Genomic DNA, 22614 nt, shown 5'->3' on the forward strand with positions numbered 1-22614 from the left:
TACAAAGAATGTAGTTTAAAATGAAAGTCAAAGATCCTCCTATGTGACAAGAGTGCTCTTCTGTTATTTTGTATTTCTGGATTTGGTATAACACTGGGTTAAGATAAAACAAAATAATCAACCAATTTTTAGTTTTTTTTTTATTTTTTCAGCAGTTTGATGAAGAAAAAGAATAGTTAAAAACATTTAAGAGACTATTCAACTGTCGCTAGGCAGCAGGACAGGAGTTGGGGGTGACGCCCAATGAGACGTGAGCGCGGCTCAGGTCCAGGGGCGTGATGAGGTGAGACTTGATGAGCTCCACGTTCTTCAGGCAGCCTCTGAAAGCCGACTTGACGGACAGACAGTTCTGTTTGGTTCCGTCTGAAAAACAAAGTTTCACATCAAATCTAATATCCTAACTCTCATTCGTGTCTCTATGTGATGTCCTCACCTGGATACCCTCCCAAATACACTGGGTTGTTGGTCTCAGCAGAGGTGGATTGTGGGTAAGGGTTTGTGATGGTGGTGCTCCGCCCATCTATGCTCAGACTCAGGGTGTGTTTGGTCTTCCTGGCCAACAGGCGGTGCCAGCGTCCATCGCACAGCGTGTGGCCAACGGAACGAACGGACACTCGGCCTGCACCATTGTTGACGTTAAAGAGCACCTAAATGATGGAATCATCAGTCAGTGGAAGGATTTTGTAGAGTAAGTCATCATACAGGCCAAATAAAACTGTAGTTTGTGCAGACAATTATTTTGCAATATGAAACAAGCCACATTATTGTGAGGTAAGTTCGAATATTACAAGAAAAAGTGAAAATGTTACGAGAAAAATGTCTAATTTATGAGAATTAAGTTCTAATATTAAAAGAAATAGTCAAAATATTGAGAAAAATGTATTTTATGAGAATTAAGTTTGAATAAGTTTGAAGAAAAGAGTCAATAATACATTTTTGTTTTTAAATTTGACATGAATTCTAATATTCTAAAAAAAAGGATATAAATCTGAGGAAAAAGTGTATTTTATGGGAAGTACATTGTAATATTACAAGAAAATATACATTCTATATAAAATATTATATATTCCATATATATTCTATATTTTTATATATGACAATTAAGTTTTAATATTACAAGAAACATCTCAATATGACAAAAAAAACATTTTATGAGAATTAAGTTCTATTCCAAAAAAGTCCAAACATTATGAGAAAAATGCGTAATTTTAGGAGAATTAAGTACAAATAGAAAAAAGTCTAAATATGATGACAAAAATTTGTTATTTTTAGGAGAATTCTAATATTTTTAAAAACAGTCTAAATATGAGACAAATGCAATTTTATGAGAATTAAGTTCTATTATTCTGAGAAAAAAATCAAATATGAGTAAAAGTTGTAATTTTATGGGACGTAGATTGTAATATTACAAGAAAAATTTCAAAATATTATGAGAACAATTTGTGTCCTTTTATTAGGATTCAATTCTAATATTCCAATGATGAGAAAAATGTGTAATTTTTATGAGAATTATGTCGTAATACTACAAGAAAAAAGAAGGATTTGGCAATTCAAGTTCACTTACCTGTCCTTTAATCATCTCTAGTCCAATGGCATCCACCTTTGCACTGCTAATACCAAGCAAGATGCCCTCTGATTGGCTCGTCCGAAACTCCATAGACACAGACACGTCAGAACCCACCTTGTAGCCATCCCGCACTGCACACACGTAATTTATACATCATTAGCTCCCTATGGTCTAACTGTTTACCGCGTCTTTACTCACCGAGTGCGGCGTATCCACTGCCGTTAAAGTAACTTCCTGTCTCCTCCTTACTGAAACAGGAAGTGACCTCATGCTGTGAAGCCGGCCGGGAGAGATCCAGCGTGACGCCGTTCAGACTGACAGAGTGGATGCATCCTGGAAGACTCGTGGTGACCTGTGATGGACACATTAGCTCGAAAGGAGATCGCGTGGAGATTCTTCTTGCATGTGTGCGTCTTACATTGATCCTTCTAGTGTTGTGCATGTGCGGTAGTCCACCAAGGTACAGTCTGCTGTTAACATCCAGCTGGTTCCCTTTAACCGTCGCCAAGTCCGGAGTGAAACTGTCCACAGAGACGGAGACGAGGCGGCGACTGATGTTGGCGCTGACCTAGTGCAGAGAGATGGCGTGTTTAGACACTTTAAAGTCTTATTTTGCTTATCTGCATCATTGGACTCACTGTGTGCCATTTCCCGTCGTTGATGGCGGCAGACGAAACGGCGGAGGTGGCGCCTTTCCCCAGGTCAGCTGACATCAGCAGCCGCCCCGCCGCCAGCCGTAGGATGGCAAAGTCCATCTGGTTGGCGTCGGAGAGAAGCAGCAGCAATCCGTCCTGAGCTCGGCTTCGAACCGACAAGCGTATGGACACGCTGGAGAGAGTGGGAACATGGGAAGTGAAGGCCTGCCCACTTGTTACGGCAAGCCCAGCCCCTGAACTGACTCACCTTTTGCGCACAGTGATTGGGTCGATGACGAAAGTCATGTGACTGTGTCGTGTTGAGCCAAACTGAGCTGCGGTAGGCAGGAAGCTCGGCTCGGCTTCTGGCGTACACTACAACAAACAAACATGCAATACATATAAACTGTCCATGACGATATCATTCATACAATCAATCGCTAATCAAATCATTGATTACCATTAGTGCTCCAGGTGACACGGCACTCAGGTGGGTGGGTGGGGCTACTGACAGGTGGGAAGGGTCAAGGGTGGGTTCTACATCCTGCTCTTCCGGAAGCACCGCCCCTCTGACTCTTTCCTCCAATAGGCAGCTGTCAAGCTCCGCCCCCTCATACCTCACAGCAGCCGAAAGGTCTATAAGCCTATCAAATGATAGTATGACAGAAAATGAGGTAATTTTACAAGAATTAACTTAAATTACGAGACAAAAGTCATGACCTTATGACATTTTTGTCAAAATTTTACAAAAACAAATGTGTGCAAACAACTGACCGTCCTCCAAGCACCAGGTGTTGGATGCATCCTCTGAACAACTTGGACATGTTCTTTAATTTGTTTGGCAAGTGAGACCCCGCCTCTGAAGGCAGTCCGCCAATGAAAAAGGACGCCGTGGCGAGACGGGACAACCCGCCCGGCAACAGTGAGACTGACTTGGCATTTCGCTCGTCCACCTGGATGGAAAGCGACCTGAGGGACAGGGACAGAGACAGGTGTGAGACAGATGAGACATATGGGACAGCTTCTTTGTTGTCCTGCTAACACCTACTTCTTGTTGATGTTAATGATGACAGAGTGCTTTGTTCCATCAGCGAAGGATCCGCCTTCAGGTGCCACGACCGCCACACGCCGACTGGGCCCGCCTATTTCCCCGAGCTCTGCCTCCAGAGAACCAGAGAGCAGGTGGACGGACAGGAAGTGCTGTGGATGCACACACACGGTGTTTTAAAAACTGATAACAGCTGCGTACATCATCTGGTGACGTCTCACCTGTCGCTGAGCGGGTTTATCAGTAAGGGCGGCTAGGAGAACTCCTGATTGGTTACTGGATTTGAAAGACAGGAGAATCTCCGCCTCCTGGCCAAGTGAACGAGGAGCAATCTGGACGAAACCGCCGCTTAACACGGAGACACTCCGCACCGCCTAAACAACAGGTATGGATATGTGAAGTGTGCTTATTGGAATCTGCAATTAGTGTGTGTGTGTGTGTTTGTGTGTACCTCGACTACACATCCTTTCCTCACTCCATAAGCATCCCGCAGAAGGTCAAAGTTCAACCGCGCGATCTCTACGTTCTTGATGCAGCCAACGTATGACCTGGAGACGACTTGTCGCCTAGAAAGCAGAGTCATTAATACAAATGTGTGATGTCACATCCTCAGCAGGTGTTTACACTGGATTCAAACCTGATTGGTCGAGAAGCAGGAAGTCCTCCGATGTAAATGGGGTCCAGGTCAGAGCGGTTCAGATCGGAGGCGGTGCCGGGTGACTCCGCCTCCAACACTTCTTTCTCCGATGACTGGTCAGCCGCCATGATAGAGAGGTAGCCTTTGCGTCTGTTCCTTTGTAGCGTAACCTTGTGCCACACTCCTGTGTTGTACTTCCTGCTGGAGGTCAGGACCAAAGCGCCAGACCCCAGGTCAAAGGTCAGACGGACAGAGCCCTCCACCAGCTCGATGGAGAGGAAGTCCCTCTGCAGGAGGAAGGAGAATCATAATAAGGTAATGATGTCACTGAGCAGGGTATGTTATCATTATTATTTGCTTACGGTGTTGTTGGATGCCAAGTACAGCAGTAATCCGCCTGGAGACAGCGTTTTAAACAACAAAACAATGGAAGTGGATGTGGCTCGAAGAGACTTTTGGACCAATGAGAAACCAGAACCATCAAAGTGGAAGGACGTCTCCTCTGCCTGTGGACTGAAAAACAGGTTCTTGTAAGCTTAAGATGTGTGTGTGCGCGTGTGTGTGTGTGTGTGCGTGTGCAAACCTGCTAAAGCAGCCTCCACATTGTCCCTGTCTGGTGTTGTAGTTCCACAATCCGATGTTTTTCTCATTGAGCGACGCTTCACCCAAACAACCTTGAAACGTAGACCACTGCAACACTGCCGGCCTCTGACGTCACACACATGCACAGTTAGCATCTGATCGCACATTCGCACACAACCATATTTGTTTGTGTAAGCTAACTCTTCCACACCTGAACCGCTTTGCAGAAAAGGGTAAAAATCTGTTGTATTGCCTGTGCTAGTATTGTTCTGACAAATACACCACATGGTGGCGCTGTTATTAACCACATAAGTGGGACTGACGTGAAATTTCTCACACCCACGAATCGCCACAAAATTTCTAACAGTCCTTTCAGGGACTTTCACATTTCAGCAAGATTGGTTGAAAAACATTAAGCAAAGTGATGAAACTAATTTGACCATTTCGACTGCAACCCACAGGGGGCGCCATTAGTGACATTTACAGTCGACTGTCCTACCTGAGAGTCATCTGCCAGTCCTCCAATGTGGATCACCGTGCTGTTGTCGATGTCTAGAACGCGGGTGGGTCCAGGTGATGTTGCTGTCACCGCCTGTGACGGGGGTGGCGCCTCCAGCTGATGGACCAATAGGAATCCTCGTGCGCCAATCCTACAAACCGTTGTGATCAATAACGCCCTCTACTGGTGCTCATGTGATCATGTTGCTTCTAAAATTACCGCGTGGCGTTGATTCTTGTCCACTTATTATTGGTGATGTCCAATCCTGGATACTGCAACTTGGTGCTGCCTGAACCGACATCCCAGACTAGAGAAACTTTCCCATCATGCATCTCCACCGCAAGAAAGTCCACCTGGATATATAACATACATAACAACAAGCGTAAATGCATGAACAGCGTGTGTGTTTACTGTTTGAGTGTGTGTACCGTTGTCTTGCTGCCCAAGTAGAAGAGCAGATTGTCGGGACTCTTCGTCTTTAAGGTCAAAGTCAAGGTGTTGAAGTTGCTTGATTGGATTTCAGGTCGGTATGATCGGACGCAGTCTCCATCTGCCTGCACTGCCACCTTAATCTGATGACATCAAGCATCATTGGTAGATTCCTAAACTGTGGTATGAGCGCCACTGGTGGTACGCCTGCACAAGCATAATCGACTGAATGCCATACCGACGCCGCTTGTCTCCTGGCCTGATCGATGAGCTCTCTAATATCAGACAGGTTCCTGCTCAGGCTTTCTCCCAGCATGCTCAGGGGCTTTATCCTGTCACTCAAACTCTGCGTGCGATGCTCCGCCTCCTCCAGTTTACGCTGCACCTCGTGGGCTAAACGACATTACAATATTCACAGTCCACGTAGAAAACATCCGCGAGACAGCGCGCCTATTCTCGTCTATCAACCTGCGTCGCGCGTGTGCGTCATCAGCTGATGTGTCTCAGCCACGCTCATGTTGGTTTTCTCCACCACAGAAAAAGAATCCTGCAGCTTCAGTCTGAGGGTTTGCAAGTGCTGCAGTGCCTCCTGCAGGCTGGAGCTAGCAAGTGAAGCCTGCAATTGCGCTTCCTGCACCTGCAACGATCCTGAGCACAGACATCGAGTCAGCGTCCAAGTCAGTGCGTCCAAGTCTCACCCGTCTCACCGTTAGAAAGGCTCTGCAACTCCCTCAACGGCTGATGGAGGAGAACGCTCTTGTTATGTAGAAGGTTGCTGAGCATCTGCTGTCTTACGGTTGCCATGGAGACCTTCAGCTTCAAATCTGGAAGGCAGGTTGTCTTTAAGTTGGATATTGACAGGGAAAGACATCTTGTCAGAAAGACCTTCAGATGTCTTGTTGATCACATGACTCTCCTCGAGCACGATGGAGACATTGCTCAGCCTGGCCCCGCCCTCCACTGATAGCGGCTGCTCTGATAGGCTGGTCTAAAACACACAAACGAAATCAAATTCAATTTATCTCGACCAATCAGGACAACTGGTTAACAGACATGCCCACCATACCATATTGAGAGCGTGGTCAGCAGACCGGTGAGCCTCGAAGGCAACCTGCCAGGCCTCGTTGACGAGATCGGTGACCTCAACATCAAGAGGAACCAATCGGCTGCCATTTTGGGAGAAGTTACACACTGACGACAGAGAGCTAATGCAGACAAAAAATTAAATTGAGGGAAAATCGAGGGGAAAAAAGTTATTACGTCAAGACAGGTAACACACCTGTGCAGAGAGTGGGCGTGGCTCTGAAGCAAATGGGCGTGGCTCTCTGCCCGGTAAACACTCTCCAGTGAATCTGTCATCTTCAATCCGACAACGAGGGACTCCACTTTCTTCCTCAGCAGAGGGCGCCATTGATCCAGCTCACCTCCCAGCACATCCACCTGCTTCTCACACACAGAAAATAAATACATAAAAAATTGAATAAATTACTACAATAAGTAATAATAGCATATATTCAACATGTATCATTTCTTATATAAATAATAATCACAAATAAATAATGAATATATAATTAATAATATTATTGAAATTATAATAATTCTAATCTAAAAATATTATGAAAATATTCTTAATATTAAACATATCTAAAATAAAAAAACAAAACAAATAAAATCAGCAGGTGTTTGTCTTACCACAGTGATGTTGGTGAACTCTTCCGTCAGGTTGACGATGTCGCTCAGCAGCAGCTGGCTTTCCTCCATCCTGTCCTCCACGCACGTACATGCATCACTGACGTTCTGATGTGCTGACTGACACGCACAAGCACCACATATATATTATTATATATATTATATTATATATATCATATATTGATGTATATTGAACATTTTTAAGTGCTTGTGCATGCAGAAAAATGTATTATCTTTCTCATTTGTTTGCACTTAAACTTTGGCTTACACTTACACAGGCTTTGCTACACATCTTAAAATAAGCCAATTAAGTCAGCTCCAGACATGGGAGATGTAAGTTGATTTTGTTTTGCTTCAGCGAAAATGATAACCTAGCATGATTTTGCTATTAAAATGTGAGTGTAATGTTAGCTCACACAGCTATGCTAGCTAGTAGATTTGAAGTGTTCATGTGTTTGCGTGTTCACCTGATAGTGGCTGAGAAGAGTGTTTGTGGTGTCCAGCAGCATGTTTGTTTGATTGTTTTGTCGTGCGGCTTCTTCCATGTGTGTTTGTGCTTCTTGCAGCTTTTCCAAGTGAGCGGTGAGATTGGCAGAGAGGGGGCGGAGCCTACTAGCAGCGTCCTCTGCGCTGGAGAGGAAGTCGAGCTGGAGCGAGTGGATGAGAGATTCTGAGAGACTGGGGACAGAGATGGAGAGAGAGAGGTCAGATGGGAATCAGTTTTGATTGGAATACGATTGAAAACACATACCTGAGCTCCCGAGTAACTGAGCTGCTGGCCATCGTTAGATTGATGGCTCTCATACTTTCCAACATGGAGGCCATGTCCGCCAGTAGGCGTGTGCGATTGGCTGCTTCCAGTGCTTTGTCTGCAGTCCGGTTCAGTAGCTCCGCCTCCCTCTCAAGAGCTGCACCAATCATAAGTGTTCAACTTCTGCTTGTGATGTCATAATGGCAGCTTTTTAATGTCGTTTACCTTCAATCTTGTCTTGAATCTTGTTGATGTTTTCCAGCAGATGAGCCCCGTCTGAGATGCGCTCATTGGTGGACACGCCCACTTCCTCACTGTCATTTGACAGACTTGCGGCCTAGCCGATCAGAGCACAGGAATATGGATATTTCAATCTTAATTGGAATGTTGTCATTTCATCATGTGACCTGTGCATACCCGCTCTATCAGATCACTGAGGTCAGAGGTCAACTGAAGGGCATCTTCTTGCATTCCGGGCAGTCGCATCTCCACGGAAACACGTTCTGAAAACATCACCTGACAGCAGGAAAGTCCAGTTTAGCACATTTTCAGTCAGACAGTTGCAAACATTGTGATCTACCTGCATATCTCTGGTGTGATTCTCCAGCGCCACCAGCTGGCGGTAGGGTGCCATGGCAATGCTGCTCATGTTGATGGTGCTGAAGTACTCTTGCAGCTTGTCCAAATCGTCCAGCAGGACGCCAGTGCACTCGTCATCGCACGCTGGAAGATGCAGGACGCACAGAAACATTTCATCTGGTAGGAAAAAGACGTGTGCATGCCACTTGTTTGTGTGCGTCATCAACACTCACACACACACTCTCCTCCCTCCAGGACGTGGCGCTCAACACACTGGTCACATGTTTGACCTTTAACCCCAGCTTTGCATTCGCACTGCCCGGTCAGCGGGTCACACAGAGGATGCAGGGACCCCCAATTGCTGCAGCTGCATGGTGTGCACAACCCACCTAACAATGAGGGGTTACCGTAGTAACCCAGGGAGCACCTGCAGAACACATGAGTTCTTCACATGATGACTAGATGGCGATGTGATGGAGTGTTATGTTGGAAAACTTACCGCTCACAGTAGCGCCCCTCATATCCTGTCAGACAGGAAGTACAGCGGAAGTCTCCGAGCGGTCCCTCAGACACACAGGTGGGACTGAAACTACATAGACACATTGACAGGTATGTAAAATTGACTTTTGAATGACAGTAATGTGGGTCGCTACAACCACTTTTCGAACACCTTTGAACACCTCACTTGTTAAGGGAAGAGGCTCTCAAGATGGTTGGTTATGAAGTTTTCAGAATTTAAAAAAGGCTTCACTACACATTTTAAAATAAATCTCAGCCAATTATCCACCAGCCAGCAACAAGGGAGCTTAAAGTTTGCCAATTTTATAGGCTAAACCAGCATGATGCTGCTGTTAAAATGTGACTGTAGTGTTAGCAGTGCAACCCACATAGCTATGTTGGACAATTGCAGAGTTACGGTGTATGTGTAAACAGTAGAGCTTCTTGGAGACAAACACAGCTCATTAGCATTAAAGCTGCAGACACACAGAAGGGTGTGTTCGGACATGTTTGGACAACACACTATTGTGGCACCTCTGAGACTTATTAAAAGTGGTGAAAAATACTAAAATATGTGACTTTTAATGTTGGAACCTGTAAATAAGTAATAAAGCGAAAAAGAGCCTCACGTGTTGTCCCGTAGAGGGCAGGCACACAGCGAGCAGTCACTAATGGAGCCGCTGACCTTCCCATAATACCCTTGTGCACACAGGTGACAGCTCCGCCCACTGGTGTAATGTTGGCACTCCTGCGTGACAAACATGTTGATGTCAACATTGATCTTCCCTGCTTCGTGTGTGGCATGTTTCTTTTACCTGACAATCGCCGGTCTCCGCGTTGCAGCTGCTACTGTGGTTGTTGCATCGACACGGGACACATGGACGCACAAACAGGGACTTCCGTGCCTGAGCCGACAACTCCGACAGCGGCTGGCGGAAAAAACCTGCCGCACATTCCTACAAAGTGGACCGATGTGAGCATTGTGATCACGCGGGAGCTTTCAGAGGTTTCCATGGTGATGCATTCACATGACGCTACCTGACAAGACATTCCAGCGTAACCCAGTGGACACACACACGACTCGATCAGTCTAGCCACTGAGCCGTCCACGTCCTGTTCTTCTACTGCCGTCTCCATGGTGATGTTGGAAATCCTTTACAAAAAAAATCACATGATCAGCGCATCATGATTGACAGCCAATGAGTTGCGGAGTTGCGGAGAACTGCTAATGGTCACCTGCTCTGCTGCAGTCTTGTCCCATAGGAAGCCTTGATGATGACGTACTGCAGGTCGCTCAGCACGGACAGGAAGTCACTGTGACTCACCGCCTTCTCAGATACGGAGTTAAAATACTTCCACTTGTGCTGCCACACACGCACACACACACACAGGTTAGCATCATCTTGTAACCAAGGCAACTGCACCAACAAAGCCCTGCAGTACCTCTGTCAGCCTCATGTCATGCTGGGTGGGGACGCCATTGTCAGGGGCAGCCATGTCAGTGTAGATAACCAGCTTCCTCATGGTCCCGCCCCTCATCAGCACTTGAGGCTCATGATTGGTCAGCCCTTGAGCGTCCTCCGCGTAAAAAGTCACCACATAGGAGAGCATGCCGCCGTACGACAACATCTAACACAAGAGCATACAACGTTGGGGGAAATAAACCCTGAGCCCAGACTGAAAGCAGCATTACCTGGTTGCCTTCAAACTGAGGGGGTAGCCTCCAGTAGAGAGGACCCGACAGCGTGCTGGTGTTGAGCTGGCGAGTGTCGAGGAGCATGTCGCCGCCCTGCTGGTAGACTCCTGATGTGACGCCCTGCAGGCGAGACTGGCTAACCAATGGCAGCAGAGCGGGAGAGCGACCCAGCGTGATCTGTGAAGTAACACAAAATCAGTTAATTGATTCATTACCTCATGGTGTCATTCTGCTAAGATACTTACAAGATGTCTAGTGAGGCCCCCCCGCTCCTCGCAGTCCTGACTGAGTCCGGAACAGAAACACTGAGAGCAGCCGTCCGGATTCTCCGATGTCAGACCAAAGAACCCCGCAATGCACTCCTCGCAGCGTCGTCCCGCCACGGCCGCCTTAACACATGAAAGCATGCATCACTCAACATGTTGCAAACAAACAGTCATAATTGGTTCTACCTTGCACACACACTCCCCCGTGTGTCGACAGTCACACACTCCAAGCGTTGCGTTACACATGTCTTCTTGCGTTCCCGCCGTGTCACAGCCACACAGCGCGCAGGCTGGGTAACCATAGTGACCTGGCACGCACTGGTCACATGACTTGCCAGAGAAACCCTCTTTGCACGGACACTGGCCACTGGTTAGATCACACTGAGGGGCGGAGCTACCTTCTGCACTGCAGCTGCAAGCCTGAAAAGAGGGAAATGCTGATGTGTGCTTGTACTCATTATTTTGCATGCATGAGAAGGAAATTGCAGCTTTCTTTGACCACATGCTTATTTATTAACAAGTATATTGTACAACAGAACCAATGTTGTAATAACAATGAGGAGCAAACTGCTCAGTCAGCATTAACAGCGCTGAGAGTGGCAAGTGACCACTCACAATACTTCAGATGCAGCTATCGCCATCTTGTGGAGATAATTAAAACTATATCAGGAGGTTGCCTACAGCCACAGCTGTCAATGCCGATGCTTTTTGACCCAGTTTAAATTCAAAACCCCGATGATTATTTGCTTTTGTAGACCACGACCACAGGAGACTTTAATTGGAGCATTTACTGTAATTGTGTATGTCCAGCGCCTTTCACACAAGCCGGAACACGGTCGTACTGTACATTTTTCAGCTTTGAAGGTACTACATGTATGAGCTGTATCAGAGGTCGGGTGGCACTTGTGTGAAAGTGTATCGTGTGAAGTTTAACACCCAAGACTCACTTCTCCTGCCCTGTTGTGTTGAAAGCAATTGAAGCTGTCCAACAAGTGTCAGATAAGTAACAAAAGATGCTGAGTTCTGTTTGAAATGCACAGACAAATAACCAACGTCTACTATGCAGGATCGGTGTGAAAGAAGCTAATGTGCATCTTACTGTACCTTGCAGCCTTCAACCAGATTGTGACCCCAGTATCCTTCCTCACACTTTTCACAGGTATCTCCCTCAGTGTGGGCGGGGCAGATGCACTCCCCTGTCTCCTGATGGCAGTTCCCACCCGTGTGGTTGCAGGTGCATGCTGGGAGAAGAGTTAAACATGAGTGGAACAGTCAGAAGACGTAGAAGATGACACCTGAGCCTCTTGGATTACCTGTGCAGCCGTTGGCATGGAAACCAAAATACCCGCGGCCACACCGGTCACACTTGTCCCCGTCGACGCCGTCCACGCATCGGCACCTCCCGTTGTCGTCACATGACTCAGCTAGAGATCCAGACTTGTTGCAAGCACATGCGACGCAGCCCTGCTCACGCTGCAGCCCAAAGAACCCCGACTGAAGAAAAGACCGCAAATGTTACCACTTTGGACAAAGACTGTTGGAAAAAGAGGACGAGGGATGGTGTCAAACCTGGCAGCGGTCGCACGCCCGTCCAGTCACGTTCTCTCGACAGGGGCACTGACCTGTTGTGGCGTCACAAATGCTCGACAATGAGCCACTGAGAGTGCAGTTGCAATCTGCAAAACAAACACACAAATTAAATAAATGTATGTAATAGCAGAGGAATTTGGAGACTATAAATTGTCCGTAAGTGTGAAAGTGAATAGATCTGTGTGTGAAAGCGGCCGTAAGATCCAGCATGTGACAGTTAATCTAAGACACCAAAGGGCAAATCTAATCTGGATTTGGGAAGATCAACATTCCTCTGCAATAAAACACTTGCACACACACACACACACACACACACACACACATATACATACACACACATCTCACCTTGGCAATTTTTCTCATGCACCGCGTCGCCATAGAAACCAGCCACGCACGTCTCACAGTGTCTCCCGCCTGTGTTGCTGCGACAACGCAGACACTCCCCGGTCACGCCGTCGCAGTGTCCCTCCTCACTGATGTCCACGTTGTTGTTGCATTCACAGCGGACACAGGTCCCGCCCACTACCTGGGGATTACCGTAGAAACCGCTGGAACACCTAAAAGACACAAACAAGATAGACAGAAAGATATATCGACTTATTTGTTACATTTTAAGAATGATTTGGAGTGCATGAGAAAGTAAAAGGGAAAACATAGCTCCCTTTGGCCACATGGTAGTACAGTATGTTAGTACAAGCACCAACAGAACCAATGTTGTAATAGTGGTAAATCAGCATGAATACTGTAGTGAGAAAATTAGACATTTGAAAAATATTACTGATTCTTACTTCTGGCAGTTGGTCCCAGTGTATCCCTCCTGACACTGGTCACATGTCACATGTCCAAAAGTGTCCATCACGCATGTTGGACTGAAACTGAAACACAACCAGGGAGTTTTGGGGGTTTTAACATTCCCTTATGTAGTCAGTTCTACATGGGAACCGGAGATGGGACCAACCTGTTAGACATCTCCGTCAAAGGACATGGACAGCGGCGACAGTCGTCCGCTGACCCCTCTGTAGCGTCACCATAAAAGCCGGGGAGACACTGATCACAGTGCGGACCAGTGGTGTTGTGTCTACAACCCTGAAAGACCAACAACACTGATATTGTAACACTAATGTGAATATGATTTGACTTGCTGACGGATGTCCAAACCCACCAGACAGACGCCATTGACATCACACTCGGAGGCATGGTCGTTACATTCGCACTGCATACAGTTTCCTCCGAACAAGACTCCGCCCACCCTGTAAAAACCTGGAAGGCACGACTGGACAGACAAAAGGGCACTCACAATAAGGCGCCACAACAGCAAACAGCATGTCCAATTAAAGGAAGGGTACTGCTAACCTCACAGGAAGTACCGCCGTACCCCCAGGGACATTCACACATCTCCATAGCAACCGCCTGGACGCTGGATGGAGATCGAGAGTCAGCAACATCCAGAGACACCAAGGCGAGTCTGAAAGAAAAACATCAAGTTTAACGTAATGTAGAAACGTCACAAGTGAGTAATCAGATTACTGCGTCCTCACTGCATTGCTCCACTGGCAGAGGCGTTCAGGTGAACTTGGACCCTCAGCGAGGTCACCTCCGCAAACACCGACAGCAGGTCGTCGCGGCTAACCTGGACACCTGTTTGCTCGCCGACAAACTGCTTCGGGAGCATCGCTACGGCAACGGAGTGCTCGGCTGACGGCGAGAGGGAGAGGACGCGAGGCAGCGAGAGGTGCAGCGCTCCCCCGTTACCCTGCGAAACACATGATGCTCACCATGCGTTCTGTACTACTTATGGGCACCGTGAGTGTCGTCTTAATACCTCGATGACGACGTCAGCGTGAGCGGTGATTAAATGGTCGTCCGACGGGCCATGATAGACTATGGAAAAGTTCAGGAAACCTCCATAGGATGATAGCTGAAAGGGAAACGACATTAGGAGGATGTAGGCCAGACGGATGGACAGTCAAACACACAAGCTCGTACCTTGTTGCCAAGGAAACTTTCAGGTGCCACCCACGAGAGCTCTTGTTGGCTGCTGATTGATCCAGAGGAGGTATTGCTGCTGGAAGTGGGTAGCTCGTTGCCGACGATGGCGGGGTATTTGTGGAGGGGGTGGAGCCAAGCGTCTGTAGAGACCACCTGCAAAAACACATGCAACATCATCGGCATATTTTGCCTACATGCATCAATATATGTCAGAAACAATATATTGGGAGAAAAACACATCACAATATGTTAAGAAACACCACTATAAATCCCTCACAATATTGGGGTTCCATTATGGCTCTCTAACTATATCACAGTGTTTTCAGGAATTAATTAATTAATTAATATATTATTCGTCAAAACATGAAATGAAATACGAGCAATATGTAGTATTCTGGTCACTAGGTGCTGTAATGACCCAAAACTTTGACACATTTCCTCCTTGAGAGAAAAAAAAGTTCTCCTCCCATTGTGTGTGGAAGTGGTCAGTTTTTGGCTTCTTAATTTTCAAAGAAGTAAATTTGAGGCTAACTGGTTAGCTTGTGGCCGCCCGAGTCCCTGCAGCATAAGAGTTGCAATGTGGCATAAACGATGTACTGTATAATAAGAGTGTAAAGGTGACTGAAGGGCTCCAATAATGTTTTAAAAACTGTTTTTAGAAAGTCATAAACAGGCTTTCTATGCTCTACCTGCAAAAATATTAAACTTATAAACATTGACGCCTATATTGCGGAAAAAAATTTGCGGGTCCGCTATAAACGAGGGATTACTGTAACTACATTTTGTATAAAAATGTACTTATTTAAAGCAATGTATGCCTTATGTGTCTGGTTATATGTGTTTGAATAAGAAGCTAAATATTACATAACAATTCAACAGTTATTTGGTACATTTAGCAGCAGAATGATCACTGTAATCACTGTATGCGCACTTGTATGAGTGCGCATATGTGGAACGGCCACGTAAGACATAGGAAGTACCGTATTGACCCATCCGAAAAAGACCAGTTGCCTTATATTCGAGGTGGAGCGATTTCTACGTGCCAACCGACAGGCATTCTAAAAAGGTGAAAAGGCGGCTCAAAGGTTGTTAGCAAGTTAGCAAACAACAGAGGAGGAGTCATGATGCTAATTTGAAAATAATGGTGAGAAAGGAAGCCGAGTCAACTCACAGTTAAGACATGTGATGTCCTTTTTTTAGAGCAATATTCAGACTTTTAAGAATGGATAACAAAATAAAACGACATGTTTACACAGTGCTTATGATGTTTTACGCAGTACTGCACAGTACTGCCTTGATAGCTTACTTACACATGTCAGTTAACTGTTTAAAACCCTCTGTGTTGTGTAGCTGTGCAGTTATGTCAGTGGAAAGTTTCACTGGCTACAAATCAGAATGTTGCCACGCCGCTGGCCAGTGTCAGGAATGAGTTTTAGTGTGTGCATCACCTGTGCTGTAGACCAAGTGGAGCTCTCGCAGACGTCCGACACGCCAAAACAGAAGCAGTCGGTGCAGCCCAGCGGGTCGGCGTCCTGCAGGTTGTAGAACCCGGCTTTACACAGGTCGCAGTGAACTCCCATTACGTTAGCCTGAGGAGAGGAAAGTCGAAAATGACATCCCAGTCGGGGTCAAAGGGTGATGTGGTCATACCTTGCAAGCGCAGGCGTCGCACGGGTCTCTGTTGAGGCTGCCGGCGAGGTTACACTCGCAGCGAGAGCACAGAGGGAAGTCCCGGAAACCAAAAGCACAGCGGTCACATTGGCGGCCTGTGAAACCTTCTTTGCACACACACTGGCCCGCACTAACCCCTACATACACACACACACACACATGAATAAATAATCAAATGGGCTACATGAGTAAGAACAAAGCATTCTAAAAGTCACCTGGCAAAGTGTCATCGCTCCTGCAGATGGAAGACGCCGCTCCTCTAAGATCGCAATCACAATCCACACAAGGAGAGTCAGCATAAGGAGAAACCTACACACACACACCTCATGAGTTATCACCACCACTGCACGTTGTGTTGTTATTGTGCTGTGTTGTATAGTACCCGGGCAGGTCTGTAGTATCCATCCGCGCAGGTCCCACAGTTGATACCGGCCGTGTTCTGCCGGCAGTCGACACAAACTCCGCCTCCTCGTCGGACGCCGTGGGTGTTCACACTCAGCCTGAGATCAGCCACCGTTTGATTGTAGTAACAGTCGCTGGCTTTGTTGTGACAGTTACACTCTGAGAAACACACACAATGAGAGAGGAGGGTTTACCTCCTCAACTGGCGGCGCACAGACTGCAGCAGACTCATAAAACACCCAAAAAAAAAAGCCCTGTGTTTCTCCCAGTACATTGCTAAAAACAGCAAATCCCTCCTGTCACACATAGGATCTCTGACTGACAGTTTTGCAGGATTGCCATAAAAACAGCAAAGCACTCCTGGCATATATTTTGCAGTAGCTCCTGTCATACATACTGTAAGATCTTTAACTGGCATTTTAGGCTACATTCCTAAAAACAGCAGCGCTCCCGTCATATAGAGGATCGTTGACTCGCGTTTTTTTCTAAGTACACCCTTGAAAACATCAGACGGCTCCTGCCGTGGAGATCTTTGACTGGCGTTTTTACAGTACATTCCTAAAAACAGCAAAGCACTCCTGTTATAAGATCTTTGACCATTGTTTTTGTGGTAGATTCCTGTCATATTTGATACGGGATCTTTGTCCATATGTCCTCCATAAGGGCACAATGTAGATAGATAGGATGTGACACTTACTTTCGCATGTGTTTCCGTCAGTGACAGTCCCTGGTTGCCATGGTTGCTGATGGTAACCCGGGCAACAGTGGTTGCAGCTCTCTCCACAGGTGTTGTGCTCACATACACACTGTAGTTTCTATACACAAACACACACATATGTATATATGAGTTATATGTCTGTGTATTTGGTATGAGCAAGTATGGATGAGCGTGTGGCGTTACCTTGGTAACAGGATCCAGTGGACAGCTTTGGGCGTGGCCATAGCAGATACACATCCCGCCCACAGAGATGTCTTTGATGGAGTAATAATACTGAAAAGAAAACACACTTGGTTTCACACACCAGCAAGTGAATCACGTGACCAAAAATGGCTGCCAGTCATACCCGACGGGTCACAATGGGGTCGACGTCTCGCGGGTCCCGCAGGCTCAGCGTCATCAGGTCGGCGTTGAGCGTCCTGATTCGCTGCAAGCGAAGTCTGATAAAACGAGCTGAGGTGAAGTTCAAGAGTTCCGAGGTCAAATCGTCTGCTCCGGGTCGACTGTTAATCAGTGATGTGTGAATCTGAGAACGAGGGGGCGGGGTTGAACGTTAGAAGAGGACACGTCAACGGTCAAAATGACGGCTGGTCGGCGGCCTCACCTCTCCATGCTCCAGAGGCTCCAGCCTGGAGTAGTACGAGGTGCAGATGACCTCCGTGTCTCCTTTGTAGGTCGGAGGTCCGAGTCTTGGCGTAATGTTGTAACGTGACAGACATTCTGAGTCGCTGATGGCGTAAAACTGCCATGGATCGAATGTCACGCCATCCAGAGACCGCTCCAGAATCCAGTTACCTAAGGGGAGGAGTCCAGCATAAATAAATATGCATATAACGCCTCTAGTCAATTATTTATTTCCATATAACATAATCAACCAATCAGTCATCAATGATGTGACAAGACCGACCTGGTCGAGGAGAGTTGGCCGCCTTAATGATGATGTAAGCCACCTGAAAGACCTGCACGAACGACACAAACATGTGACTCGTGACAACAAACATGGCTTCCTTCAGCGCTACCATGCTAGCCTATCTTGTTGTTGTCGGAGATGGGATGTCACCTGTTTCAAATCCAGGGTAATGGTGACCCAGTGAAACTGGCGTCCATTCTTGATGCTGGGACTTTGCCACCATCGATTGGTTCCGTCGATGGCGTTGGTGATGGGATGACGTTCTGGAGAAAGTAGAAACTCAGCATTATGAGACACCACACGGTGCTAACTTTTGACGTACCTTTGGACAGAATGGAGTTGGCGTCACATTTTGGACAGTGAGGGTTCTTGATTAATCGTCCCGGGACATGTTCCACTAGTTTGCAGTAAACTTCCGGTTCAGGGTCTCCACATGTGGCGTTGCTTGAGATTTCGGCATTACTGGCCAAGTTCAAAATGGCTGGGAACAAACCTGGAACACAAGGAGCTAGCAGTTAGCATCCTCAAGCTAGCTAGCGTACCGTAAATTTGGCTCACCCATTTCCACTCAGTCTATTTTTCTTTAGTTATTTATTGGTTTACTTTGCTTTCTATTTCTGCCAGTGGTCATAACATGAACTGCAAATTAACTTTTGAAAGCAAAAAGGACTTATAAGAGTGCATGCGTGCAAAATTTGAGCAAAATTGGTTGAAAAACATGGCCGCCATCAACGAAAACATCTTTGCAGGTGCGCCTAACTAATTCTCTGCAAGTCATTGACAATTTGTCTAATGATTCTAAAACTTTGTGGATATCTGTATTACATGAATGCTAACATGTCTTCAAGCGAATTCTGAGCACAACCTATAGGGGGCACCACAAATTTAATTTACCCCCAATTTTTGCATATCTTTCTTCAAGGACCTTCTAACCTAAACTCTTGATTCTTTTGTCAATGAACACTTTCAGAGGGACAACAGTGTCTTGTGGGCACAGCTGTGAAGGTGTGATAGCATCTGGGTGGTCTCACTGACACACACACACACATGCACACACACACGGATGTATTGAGGAGTCTGGAGCCTTGGGGGGCGGCTGCTTTTGTTTTCGCCTGTGTGTGTGTGTGTGTGTGTTTGGGGGTAGGGGAGGAGGTGGAGTGTGATTGTTAACACTAATTATCACACACACACAGACACATTGTGTGTTTCCCAGCATGTCACAAATTGTGTGTGTGACAGCCGCTCCACAAACACACACACACACATTCACACACACTTTGTGAGCCATCCAGCTGTTCTTCAATAAAAAATGTAATTTGATGACTTTTGTAGCTGGTGTGAATCATCTGGCCGTTGCTTCTCTTTCTACTTCTGAGATCCCTGACCCTCAACGCCCACCCCCCTCAAAGCAAAGCTGCACAGGTGAGGACACGTCTGTCTGAGAGCTTCCTGTTGGTGGCCCGAATGGTCCTTCATGTTTGTCATGTCCACCAAGCGCCACAGATACTCTTGAGTTAGTTAGTTAGTCGGTTATTTAGCAGGATTACACAAAAAACATGACATGAAACGCCGCAAATAGCGTTTCATGTCACCCCTGTGTTAAAAAAAACCCCTAAAACTTGACCGAAAAATTGACCGCAAATGGCATTTATGGAGCCCCCTATTGGTTGTGGCTATAATGCATTGGAATGCATGCAAGCATACATGTAATAAAGTTATTGTTAAGGTTTTATCATCATTACACAAATGCCCAATGACTTACTGTATAGGCCATTACTGTCGTTAGGTGCCCTTTCAAAAACGTCTTGCTGGATGGCGCCCATGTTTGTCAACCAATCTTGCTCAAATTTTACACACACGTGCTTGCTAGTCGCCTGAAGGTGTGTGCCAGATTTTGTGGTGATTCAGCGAAACACCCTAAAGTTACAGTGGGTGTTTTGGAAAGTGTGTGAAAAATGTCAAGTCAGTCCAATTTATGGGGTTTAATAACCGCGCCACCATGTTGTGTACTTGTCAGAAAAATAATAGCACCGGCATCATAGTCGGGGCGCAAGTTTTGATAAATGTTCACCCTTTGGTGTGCAACGTACACACATGGATTACTACATATGGATTAAACGCGCCCAACGATGCCCCCTAGTGGCTGTGAGCACTGATTATGATATTATTATCATTATTTAGTGATGCGTTGCAGGAGAACACGTCTCAAAAAGACTAAACAGCGGTGTCGTTGTGTTCCATGTCAAGGACGCACGGCGGAAGACACGTTCACATGCAGCCACAACTCCTTTTTTCTCCACTATCTATTTAATTTAGCAATTTGCAGCAACATTTTGCACTTTATTTTAACGTGTGTAGTAGAGTAACAAATTGCACTATACAGGTATATGGATAGTTTTTTGTGTATTTGTCTGCGATTGTTCTTTAACTGAAGTAGTTTGTTTAAAGTATATCAATACAAATACTTTTAAAAGCAATACGGTCAATGTGGTCTTCATTTCTGCTACAATTGCACTTTAAGTCTCATGTTGTTCCATTGTATTAGTGCACTTTAATTGATAAAGATGTAGCTTTACCAAAAACATCTCTTATGAGACTTGAAGCGATAAGTATCAAGTCAACTTGAGTAAATTCGGTTACTTTTTAGTTTAACTTGAGTAAGGCGTCAGAAAAGTTGAATATTTGAGTAGTTTTTCAACCCTCTGGGAAACATAGATATCACGAAGAGCGCCAGTCAAAAGTTTAGACACACGTTCTCGTGCTATTGAATGGGAAAGTGTGTCTAAACTTTTGACTGGTACTGTACATCCTATTTTTCATGACTACAGCTTTTGATTAGATCGATTATTGATGATTACACACATCATATTTAAGTGCTGTGAACTGAAATAGCGTTTTAACTGCGTGTCAAATGTATTGCCTAAATGCATGACATCAAGTCAAAGGTTTTCACACACTTTCTCATGCTATAGAATGGGAAAGTGTGTCTAAACTTTGGCCTTGTACTGCATCCATTGTAATAAACCGATGTGCACACATTTAGTTTGCATGCTAATGATAATGAAGTGTCTCACCTCTCTGCTGGGAAGCCGTTTGCTCCATCAGCAGCAACAGCAGAAGCAACTTCATCCCCCAAAAATCTAAACAAAAAAGCAACACCAAACCAGAACAAAATTATGATGTGGGGGGTTTACGATTCACAACCAAGCAGTGGAATGCGTGGTGGCCCCCCGGTCGGGCTTAACCAGCGTTAACTGGACTTAAAAGTGGAAGTGAAGTAGAAGAATGTGTTGCTGCAGAGTCGCTGCTGGCATCCCAATGTGAATCTGTGCTGTGCTCGCATTCATTCATTCGCTTTCAAGGCAGAGGGGGGGCTGGGATGGAGGGGGAGGGGAAGGATTGTACCATCTACGCAGGGAAGGGGGTGTTATGTTGTTGTCGTCACTTTGATAAACATCCAAGAATCTTCACAAACATCAAATAAATCACACATAATAATTGTTATTTTGTTTGGGCATTGAATTTTAAAGTATTGCTCATAATAATAATAATTACAGAGGGCATTAGAAAATGGTTCTAAAGTTGAATAGAATACAGTTAATTTTCTTCAAGACCTACCATTACTTGGACTGGGGGAAGGGGATGCTGGATGTGCATGGACCTCATTTAACTTGGAAACAATGGATAGAAACGCCCTCTAGCGGTGACAGCATCATTCAACACCCAGTAGCTTCAACTCTTTTGGCGCCTGCCCCATTGGAAGAATGATACAAAAAATGTTGTATTAAGGAATCCCGAAAGTTAATATCGCCCTAATTATTAAATAGATTGAATTTAATGAATTGTTAATTAATTAATATTATTTTATTAATTTGCTTTTCATTTTTGTAATTTGTGTCATGGCTTGCATTCATAAGTGTCATGGTATGATGTTGTCTTACTGGCGTGAAATCCAATGTGTTTAATTTAAAGTGCGTTGTTTTGTTTGTCTATCCTGTTGTTCTGCTAAAAAGAAAGAAACTCTTATAGTGTATACACACTTTATTTTATTCATAAAATACTTGTATTTCTTTGTTATGTATTTTTCCGTAGTTGATGTGCTTGAACATGTGTGTAAAAATTCCAAGGGTACACAAATGCATCGATATTCCACGTGATATTGCTCTCTTCCCCAATTGGTCAAGACGGTAAACAGGAAGTACACTGGAGCGTAGTGAACGAAACATGTCGTTTGTAGGCTAGTGTATGTTATGTACAGTACAACGTAATATTACTGTATATGCGCAATATGAGCAGAAAAAAATAAACCAGATAAGCACATTTTTCCGGCTTATTACGGTTTAAATTCTTGTTAATTTAGACTTTTAAGTGGACCACTCATGTTTAGTTGTTCGTTGCTATAATTTGAGTATTTTCAGTTTCTCTGTCATTAGTTTAGTGACAACACGTGTAATTTAT

General features: G+C 45.5%; 1 protein-coding gene across 2 annotated transcripts; it reads right to left on the reverse strand.

Moving 5' to 3' along the window:
• Positions 1 to 155: 155 nt before the first annotated feature.
• Positions 156 to 21472, reverse strand: lama1 (laminin, alpha 1). 2 transcript variants are annotated; one of them, XM_054765114.1, is made up of 63 exons: positions 21231 to 21472; positions 18479 to 18649; positions 18307 to 18419; positions 18154 to 18205; positions 17851 to 18041; positions 17593 to 17772; positions 17430 to 17519; positions 17226 to 17343; positions 16509 to 16687; positions 16342 to 16435; positions 16106 to 16263; positions 15904 to 16044; positions 14453 to 14608; positions 14289 to 14384; positions 14005 to 14219; positions 13820 to 13931; positions 13629 to 13739; positions 13425 to 13552; positions 13255 to 13341; positions 12812 to 13023; positions 12446 to 12552; positions 12190 to 12370; positions 11981 to 12117; positions 11063 to 11296; positions 10856 to 10999; positions 10608 to 10787; positions 10358 to 10543; positions 10151 to 10278; positions 9953 to 10067; positions 9730 to 9870; positions 9544 to 9662; positions 8916 to 9005; positions 8650 to 8843; positions 8418 to 8560; positions 8255 to 8353; positions 8063 to 8174; positions 7838 to 7994; positions 7554 to 7764; positions 7090 to 7206; positions 6677 to 6840; positions 6464 to 6602; positions 6283 to 6385; positions 6105 to 6221; positions 5866 to 6045; positions 5636 to 5790; positions 5397 to 5540; positions 5188 to 5321; positions 4969 to 5119; positions 4471 to 4595; positions 4250 to 4400; positions 3888 to 4174; positions 3702 to 3816; positions 3472 to 3624; positions 3251 to 3402; positions 2977 to 3171; positions 2663 to 2846; positions 2471 to 2577; positions 2206 to 2395; positions 1986 to 2135; positions 1766 to 1919; positions 1565 to 1698; positions 434 to 647; positions 156 to 363 (listed from the first exon to the last, which is right to left on the reverse strand). In XM_054765114.1, exons 1-63 carry the CDS (start codon positions 21283 to 21285, stop codon positions 209 to 211), a joined length of 9207 nt encoding a protein of 3068 aa, XP_054621089.1. In that variant the 5' UTR covers positions 21286 to 21472; the 3' UTR covers positions 156 to 208. The 2 variants fall into 2 exon arrangements, with proteins under 2 accessions (XP_054621089.1, XP_054621090.1); XM_054765115.1 differs by lacking the exon at positions 21231 to 21472 and adding an exon at positions 18715 to 18939.
• Between the last annotated feature and the right edge of the window lie 1142 nt (positions 21473 to 22614).

Source organism: Dunckerocampus dactyliophorus, chromosome 21 (assembly GCF_027744805.1).
Source record: "Dunckerocampus dactyliophorus isolate RoL2022-P2 chromosome 21, RoL_Ddac_1.1, whole genome shotgun sequence".
Classification (NCBI taxonomy): Eukaryota; Metazoa; Chordata; class Actinopteri; order Syngnathiformes; family Syngnathidae; genus Dunckerocampus; species Dunckerocampus dactyliophorus.